At 40.1% G+C, this 9,989-nt stretch overlaps 1 protein-coding gene across 1 annotated transcript; it reads left to right on the forward strand.

The window, feature by feature from the left end:
- Positions 1-3,981: 3,981 nt before the first annotated feature.
- On the forward strand, positions 3,982-9,882 carry LOC126375055 (uncharacterized). Its single transcript, XM_050021898.1, has 6 exons — positions 3,982-4,069; positions 5,378-5,569; positions 6,664-6,811; positions 7,607-7,750; positions 8,356-8,569; positions 8,731-9,882. The coding sequence occupies exons 1-6, from the start codon at positions 3,982-3,984 to the stop codon at positions 9,841-9,843; spliced, it is 1,899 nt and encodes a 632-aa protein (XP_049877855.1). The 3' UTR covers positions 9,844-9,882.
- Positions 9,883-9,989: the final 107 nt, after the last annotated feature.

Raw genomic sequence — 9,989 nt, forward strand, 5'->3', positions numbered from 1 at the left:
TGCCTGTTCAGAGTGAAAGAATTATGCAGTCTTCTTCTTCTATCGTGTGAGTTGTGAGGTGGATTACCAACCCCATCAACCCTAGTGTCAAGGTTACTATTGAGCCGCCATAGGCCCCTGACATGACTCATGTAACGACTACGTACTTACATCAGTAAGTAACCGGGACCAACGGCTTAACGTGCCTTCCGAAGCACGGATCATGCAGTTTTAAGAGATAGTTCCTTACAATTTGATATAAAAAAAAAACATCTTTTATCACTATCGACTTTTCACGTTAAGACATTAATGAGAAAAGGTTATCTCAAAAATTCTTTATGATAACGCGCTTTTAACAGAACAACGAATGCGACAATGTTTAGTGTCTATGTCATGACATAAAATCATCATCATCTCCATAGTATTATCCCATTTTTAACAGGGTCCGCTTACCTAAGCCACGCTCTTGTCGGTGTAGCATTTTCCATTCCAGTCTATCAAAGGCCAATTCCTTGACTTTCCTATAAGACACGACGTTAACCTTTTCTTTAATCTGTTCCATGTAAGCTCTTCTTGGTCTTCCCCTTCCTCTCTTTCCTTTCTAGCTTTCCTTCTATGATGTTTTTAATAAATTCGTCGTGTCTTATTAGGTGTCCAATCATCTTGCCTCTTCTGTCCTCAATAATTCTCAGTGATAATCATTGGGGTGAATCTTAAAAATTCAAGTTTGGTGGCGAAATTTCATATTGTTTTTTCGTGAAAAATTGGGTTCCGACATGAAAAAGATCCAAAGGGATCCTCGGTTCCGACATGAAAAAGGAATTTTTCAATTCCCAATTTTCCCAATTTCCCCAATTTTTCACGAAAAAATTGTATGACAGTTCGCCACCAAACTTGACACATTTTGATATTCACCCATTGATTATCCAAATATGAGTGGATTCAAATTGGAACCACCAACATCTGGGCTACCACGGATCTTCTGACGTAACATAAACAGCTTATATACGTCGCACTGGTCACAGACATCATGTCATTCAACTTGATGATTCCTTGGATTGGTGGAAGAGTATCGCACTGTCGACAGTAAAATGTATCACAGCACTAAACCGCCAGGTGATTGTCCGACGAATACGATACGCCTGTACCTAATAGCATTGAGCGTATGTGAAATGAACCTGCTGGCGTATCAGATTACATGCGGCTTGTATTGTTGTCATGTCATGACAGAAGTAAATAAGTTTGTTGAAATAGTACGGACTTAGACTCTGTTTTTTTGTTTTATTAGATTCATAAATAGACTTGTGCAACGCAACCTTAGTTTGTCATGTAAGGGAATTTTAAATGGTTAATTAAATGGTAGTGTTTCTGCTACTAACTGGCAGTCTTTATACTTAATAAAACGTCAAATTGCACAAAAGTTCAACTACATCAAATAGTATAACTAGACTCCGAATTCCGACTAAGGTAAATAATAAGGAATGTGGATTTTCCGGCCTTCACCGCTGAGCACGTGTTAATCATTTATGATCCAAACATGTATTCAAAAACAAATTCGACACTCATTGGTTTAGGCCTGTGCTGGATTCGAACCTGCGACCTCAAAGTGAGAGGCAAGCGTTCTACCAACTGGACTACCACGGCTCGTTAACTCCTCGCCACAGACTGCGTGGATCAATTTTCTGCGGTTTTGATGAATTTAGGGCCTCGGCTTCGGAATTTTTACCCTAATGCAAATAATTTTAGTGGTTCTCGAGATTGGCTCAAACCACGGAATAGAAGAAAAAGGTTGGAAGGGCCAAGTGAGCATGAAACGCGCGCCATACAAGAATGAGCAAATAGTTTATACTTCAACTTTGCAGTCCACTCATCCGCAAACTTAACGAGGCACGGAGTTCCGCGATAGTACGTAAAGGTCGTGTTGTGTACCTGCAGGGCAAAAAAATCCCTACTTATCACAAGAAAACTAAAAACCAATCGTATGATCGGCTTTTTATAAAAAAATAATACTTCTGTGTGTTATTATTATTATCACCAGCCCATTAACGTCCCCACTGCTGGGGCACGGGCCTTCCCTATGGATGGATAGGGAGATCCGGCCTTAAACCATCACGCGGGCCCAGTGCGGATTGGTGGTTATTAACGACTGCTAATATTGCCGGGACCAACGGCTTAACGTGCCTTCCGAAGCACGGAGGAGCTCGAGATGAAAACTTTTTTTTATGTGCTATGACCGGCCTTTGCGAAAGTTGCTTAACTTCAACAATCGCATAGCGAGCGCATTTACCGCTGCGCCACCGAGCTCCTCACTTCTGTGTGTAATGTAATGATAAAATTGCAGCCTATGCTATGAAATTTGAGAAGCAGTAGAACTATCGTATTATGTTTGCAGGAGTAGTAGTAAAAGAGAGTGGGGTTGAACCGGCGACAGCGGTTCTCACACAAAATGCGCGTTAGGGCCTTTCCATCCTCGTTCTTCTATTCCGTGGCCCAAACCATAGAATAAGGAGTAATACGTATAGAACGGCAACTCTCCGCTCCCCACCAGCGTCTGAGCGGGGTTTACCTCAACCCCCCTCGAACAGAGTTTAGACTTGAATCGTGAAGGCTGCGCGCGGTGCGCTGTATTTTATTTCTCAGTCTAGTTTATATCAGTTTAGTTTATATGTTCGAAATTTTAAATAGGACGCCGACGTTCTTTCGTCTGATTCGAATATTTCATCTCAGTAATTGCCCGCGCTGGGTATACGGTCACGATCATTAATATGTGTACACTTTGGTACCATGTCACATTAACTTTTTTGACAAATTGAACTGTAAGTCTCACTAAATGTCAAATATGTTAGTGCGACAGAGTCCTAAAGTGGGTACATTATATTGCTCATGACTGTACATGCTGGGTATGGTGATTGTTCATCAAAACATACTAATAATTTGCAATAAAATTAAACCTAGGCAAACTGCTTAAACTAAAAACAATGTGAATGCAATAATTTAGTCAGTGTTTTTTAAGTCAAGTGTAAAGCCTATTTATTTATATTGTGAACCTTTATTGTTCAAAATTTCTTGTTTGTGATTTGTGTGGTAAATAAATAAATTAATATCAACCGATACTTCCTACCAACCGATTACTATCAACCGATTATTATTATTATTGCCATACGCAATAATAATAATCAACCGATTATTATAAAAGGATCTTTCGTAAGTAGTACTACCTACCTAGGTAAGTAATGACGGTTAAATTAGGTATTGTAATAGGCAGCCCTCAGACGTCACACACACAGCATGTGTTGATAATGTCAATGTCAATATGTATATGTGTGTAGTGTCTGTGTAAGAGGTTGTTTGTATGAAGTATCCGGGGTGTGCCCGAACATACAGAGAACAGATTAGTGTACGGTCACGAGTACTAATACGTATACAATATGAAACCATGTCACATAAACTTTTATGTCAAATTAAACCGTAAATCTCATTAAATGTGAAATATGATAGTGCGACAGGGTTCTAAAGTGGGTACATGATATTACTCATGACTGTACCTACTTATTGATGTATTGAATCTCGGGAAAATTATAGACGGAAGTTGCGAAGCACGCGTTCCCATCCGCCGAAGTATAATAATATGAACGATCACTTCGTGTTTTTTTTATTTATGACGCTTTTGTGGTGGTTTTATCTATGTTGTATTTTTTTCTTATGTGTGCGGCAGGGATTAGTTCCTCCGTAACCTCACTTGTCCCAAAAAATGGCAGAAAAATGTAGTGTAAACCTAATCCTAACCTTTTTTCCAAATTCTTCTTATAACTGGGGTGTCACATGTTATTGTCTTCTGACATATTTCTGGCAGTTGTTATGGTAAATTTGTCATTTGAATGATCAAAAAACTATAAAAGTGAAGTGATTTTTAATCAAACTTGGTGCAATAGTAACAATCATGTTTACATAAAAAAAGATCTTAACGAATTCAGAACCTCCTCTTTTTGAAGTCGGTTAAAAATGAGTGGTGATATCGATACAGTTACTTTGTACGAAGAATATAGGTTAATTGAGAGAACTGATCCGGAAATAAATGGCGCCTGGAAGGGTATAGTTTTTCATCTTTCACACATAACACCCACTGCTGGGCACAAGCCTCTCCTCGATCAACCTATTTATTTTAAGACAATAATATCAGAAGTGGCTGTAGGTAGTTTGCCTTTTAACCACTGAAGGTTTAGGGAAGGGAAAATTTTTCGGTCAAACACACGCGCAATAACAAACTCATGCTATCGAATCTACCTATTCGATAGCATGAGTTTGTTATTGCGCGTGTGTTTGACCGAAAAATTTGGCTAAACAGTTGGCTATATAAACCAACACAAAAGTTGCAAAAAATAACCGCAAAATCTATACAGTGGTTCTTACATACATACATAAACTATGGATGGATGAGTTTCCTCCACATTCATCAATAATTTCATACACCCGCTCCAGTTCAGAATAGAACGTACTAAACCTCATTTAAGAACTGCCTAATTTGGTCAATGTACGTCCTTCTAGGTCTTCCTCTGCCAGACCTATCAACAATTATTGCCTAATATCCTACCGCTTTCGTAATCCTATTATCCTTAATCCGCTTCACATATCCAAACGATCTTATTAGACTAGTTGTCACTTTTTATAGTTTAAGGTGATGCGTTTCAGCCAGCTAGGTAACTTTGCGTCACTAGATGGCGTTACTTCTGAAGTTTTCGTATTTTTTTCCATTTATTCGTTTAGTGTTGAGTTCTGACCCGATGAAATGTTAGTTGGCGAAAATAATACACTAAAATATTACTATTTATCGGTTTTAAAACAAAATTCCTCTATCCGTTTTCCTGTAGTAGTGCATCAACTTTTGTATGGAAAACGGATCACCTTAAAGGACGATGAGTCAAAAGGTCCTTCTCCATCAACAAATTCCAGACATTCGTTACTATGTCACTTACACCCCGTACAAGTACGTACAGGTTGCCAATCAAGTACGTACGGGTGTAAGTGACACCAGTTGTTTTCAATTCCACACTTGATTCAACTCAGAATCATGGTCTGAGTCATCCCTCAAAGTTTTCGTTACGAATAGAATAGAATAATTTTATTTGCTCTCATACATTATTGTTACAAGATGGTCACAATAATTTTATGTAGAAGGATCTCATGATCCACCAAGTGTATGCAAAAGCTACGTTCATATCGGGAGTCTCATATCCCCATTTAAACGCGGTAAGAACCCGTTATTATGTGCTTTAATTATGCAAAAGTATACAAGATGAGATATTCATAAATTATTACAATAATTATTACCATGAAAGAATGAATGAATTATTACGATGTCACTAACACCCTGTATACCTAAGATACTTATCCTGTTCAGGAGCACACCTCCTCCTGTTCTTCCTGTCCTTCGTGTTCGGCTCATTCTGCACGTTCTGCTTCCACGTGCTGATGTACTTGTTCGACGACAAGTGCGTGCTGTTCCCGAAGCTGCTGTCCATCCGCGACCTCCGCCGGAGCAGCAGCACTAGCGGAATCATACTCGACTTTATTGCTCACAAGGATGTCGACGGTCAGTGACGTTTTATAATTTAAAGTGACTCGCAAAAGCGTACGCCACGGTATTAGTATTGGTATTCGCGGGCGGTTTTACGCAACTCACGTTGAGTTGCGTAACCGCATATTTTGAAACGACTGGATCACTCCAGCCAATTCTTAAATTTTTTCCTAATTCTCCAAGGAAGTCTAACTAGCCTTTAATGATGGCTACTACCTCGGGGAGGAACCTAGTCAGACTGTAACTTATGAATTTCAATTGAGAAAACGTAATAATAATTCCGACATTTTATCACGTTTTATACATACAAATTCTATAGTAATTTCGTGTTTTGACGTTTAGTAAAAGTTAACTGATTTGACTAGTTGAAAACTAGCCTATTCTACTGGTTACCATTTTTTTTTTATTCGACGTCATGGAATTTCCTCGGCACAATCGAGGTTCGAGCCCAACAGCACCCTCAGGCCTGTTGTCTTATTTTTTTTCCCGAGTGAGACCCCTCAGCGCTTCCCATTTGTCCGGCCAAGTAGTTAATGCCATTTAATTGCAATGGAAACGTTCACATCTTCTTTTCTTTTATGCTTTTTAATCTAGAGCAAGAGTATTTTATGTACTCGCAATCATACTTTGTTACTCATTATTACATAATTAATCTAACACAATGGATTGTTTTTCATTTAGAAATAAAATATTTCGTTCTTTTGCATTTAGTACAAACTTGTATTGCATAATTTTAATAGAAAATTTAAATTAATATGAATCATTTTCTGGCTAAAACATAAGTAATACTACATAGAGAAGATCGAAATAACTTCACTCGAACGGGATTCGACCCCCAGCTCTTGTTAAACCGATATGGACAAGTGTTGGTGTAGCACCACTCCTCGGACACTTCATAGAAAAACCTCGTTTTACACAGACAGATTTGACAGGTCCGGTTTTTACAGAAGCTACTGCCTGTCTGACCTTCCAACCCGCGAAGGGAAAACCAGCCCGGTACAGGTTAGGTCACATAACCTCCGAAAATGCACTTATCGGGAGTGTGGGTATAAAGTATTTACTTATAATTTAATTAAATATTAGTTACAAAACAATATTCGATGTTCCAGCGTTGCCCGTGGACTTCGTGACGACGCAATGGGTGGACAAGAGCGTGTGCTACTTGCCGACGTACGTGCCGCTAGTGTCCGGCATCTGCGGACTCGTGTGGACTACCATGTTCCTCATGTGCTCCTCGGGCAGCCGCACTCTTACCGGGTGAGGATTATACATAATATATATAGCAGTCATCAATAAGACGCTATCTTATCATATTCATAAATAAGTATCAAGTGTTTTTTTGTCAAGTTCTGATCTAATAATGTAGGCAAACTTATCAGCGTGGCTTTGCTCGCTATTTTCTAAGCAAATGTACGTACGAACTTTTTAGATTTTGTGTGCTTAAATTTCATCATCAGCCCATTAACGTCCCCACTACTGGGGCACGGACCTTCCCTATGGATGGATAGGAAGAACGGCCCTTAAACCATCACGCGGGCCCAGTGCGGATTGATGGTGCTTAAATTTACTAATTGCTAACTTTTTATCAGTACATTGAACTATTTGTCTCCAAACTTAGTCGCTTATGTAATTCTTAGCGGCCGCCTTTACCCACCTTAGAGTATATTTTTTCTAAGTGTCTTCCTGTAAATGGTTTGCTTTATGTGCAATAAAATATTTTTTTAACGCACTGGTTTGCGATTCATGTATAAATTTAATAAAATATTTATTTACTTGAAGAAAGTTGTTTAATTATCCAATTGTTTGGGTTACAAAAGGTTATTATTAGATTAAAATTAGGTCGTCGGTTGGGAGCGTCTTCACGGTTGGGCGTGGCGCGGTGGAAAGAGCGTTGCCAGCGCGGGGCGCGGACTGCCGCCGGTAGGGAGCAGTGTTGCTAGCGTTCGGCGCTAACAAGTTTTGATAATAATAATTCATAAGTCATAATTTATTTATTTGCAATAATTATGGTACTTAATGGTATTATTATTGTTATGACAATGTATTTAACAGACTTCAACGCCCATGGCGGATCCTTCCCTCCGTGTTTATATTCTCCCTGGCGATGGCTGGGCTCTGCATCTACACGTCCATCGTCACGCAATATGGCCTGCAAGAACTGTGCACCAAACTTGGAGAGATCACTGGCAGTAGCACGTATGTACCACTTTACACTTTATTCTCATTATCATACATCGTCTTTATCACATTGTGGCGGACCCAACTAGTTGGCCAGCTAGTTCCGCCCACATGCAACAGGTGGAGCCACATTCAATAATGCAGTCTTGAAGCAGTCGTGAAACGCGATATCGAAGTTTATACAGCGAGAGAGCAACATATACAACTTCCAACATGACACCGTTGGATCGATCCGTAGTCACACTACCAACTTGTGACTAGCGGGGTACTACTTAGTTCGGTAATCTGAAAACATCCTTTGGCGGCAGCACACGCTCGCCGCCAAAACATTATTTAGATACCAATAGCACACCCCAGACACTTCATACAAAACACCTCGTTTTACACAGACATTACACACTGACGTTATCGTACACACGCATCTGTGTATGTGACGTGTGACTAAGGTAAGACCGAGAAGGGGTGAGGTAAACCTAGCCTAGCAGCTGGTGGGGAGCTGAGAGTTGCCGTTCTATCATACGTAGTATTATTCTTTAATCTGTGGTAGAGGTATCCCATTTTGGCCGTATCGATACACACGCAAGTTATTTCGCACGGATAGTACATTAGAACGACATTCCTAGTTGCACATACACGATAAACGTGGCAACATTGGCGTACGAGCGGCGCATACGCGGCGTGTACCAGGCGACGCGGCTGACGATGCTGTCGGCGTGGTTGCACACCGCATGTTGGGTGGGCGCCGCGGCGCTTGCGCTGGCACGCGTCATCCTCGTCGTCGACTTCCGACTCGTGCGCATCCGGGCCGACCTCCGCGGCAACGTTGAGAAGATGCTGGTAATGTTAAATAGCACTTTACTTTTATTGAAAATAGGTTCACGTTTTTTATGTAAGGTGAGACTAAAAGAAGTGAAGTCGATTTGAATGAACACGTAAAGCATGCTAGTGTAGCGTGAGCACGGTACCACAAACAGCTGTTATAATTGTGCTATTTTCAGGAGCGCCACGAAAAGCACATACGTACTGATGAGTTCTGGAACAAAGAAGACTACACAACTGCCAACGAAATGTTCCGGACTTTATCCAACGAGTCCGTTAAAGTTCGTTTTGTCAACAAGGGTTTTGGGACGGACGCCTATTTCAAACTATCCGAAAGCACGGAAACTTTACACTACTTTTCTCGAAAAGAGAACTACCCTTCACAATTGTCATTGCTTCCCGAAGAAAAACTCAGATTGCACCTCCAAAACGCAACCATAAACAAGGAACACAAATTTATAATGAAAATGCTGTATGACCTAGTGGAATTGATCAGCGTATCAGCTGAAAGCATCCTCACACACGGAAGTGGCTCATTATTATCTGAAACTGTACAACGACAATACGGAAAGCAAGTAATCGAAGATGTAAAATCATCTGAAGACATTCCATCAAATGTCTCTCGCTATCGAGGCGTCGAAGTTGAAGATAAAGAAGCCAAAGAACTTGCCACAACATTTAGGCAACAATTAGGATTGAAGCTACAACAACTGCCATCTGACAGTCCCAATACAGCTCAGTCTACATTAGTTACTCCTTCTACCTTAACACCGTACGAATCTTATTTGAATATTACCCCAGAGTTAGAAATAGCCTTAGAAAAAGCAAAGGAAAAGAAATCAAATTTAAAAAATAGAAGCACTCAAACGGATCCCGTGAAAAAAACTATTTCTCAAAAAGTACAAATTGCATCACCTAATCCATCTCTTAAAACTCTCAAAGGCGAGAAGGACGACAATAGTACGGACAGCGACGTTCCAAGCCAACCGTCACGAGGAACAGAAAAGAAGGTGTCAATGGCAACACATATAACTGTGTTACAAGAACCAGGACTAAAACCTGTTCACGAAGAATTGAAAGACGAGGACATGAAAGTAAAGTTTGGGGAGTTTGTAGCTGGTCCGTCTAAACCATGGCATGAAAAGGCACCAGACATACGCGATGAGCGTGCGCAAATTGAGAAGCAACCTGAAGATAAAAAAAAACGAAAGGAAGATGAAAGCACTCCAAACCAATCTAATGAACAACGATCAGTTGATAAAGCTCGTCGCAAGAAAGAAAAGCAAGATTGAAAAAGCTAATTAATTATTTATAAAACCAACTGCTAAATCCTTCCCTAGTTGACCACTGAAATTCCTCTGTTTCTTAAAAATTTGCTACTGCAAATAGCATCCGTAAATCGTTACGTTAGATGGTTTTTACTCTTAAACAAATGTTA

This window comes from Pectinophora gossypiella, chromosome 18 (genome assembly GCF_024362695.1).
Source record: "Pectinophora gossypiella chromosome 18, ilPecGoss1.1, whole genome shotgun sequence".
NCBI classification, from domain to species: Eukaryota; Metazoa; Arthropoda; class Insecta; order Lepidoptera; family Gelechiidae; genus Pectinophora; species Pectinophora gossypiella.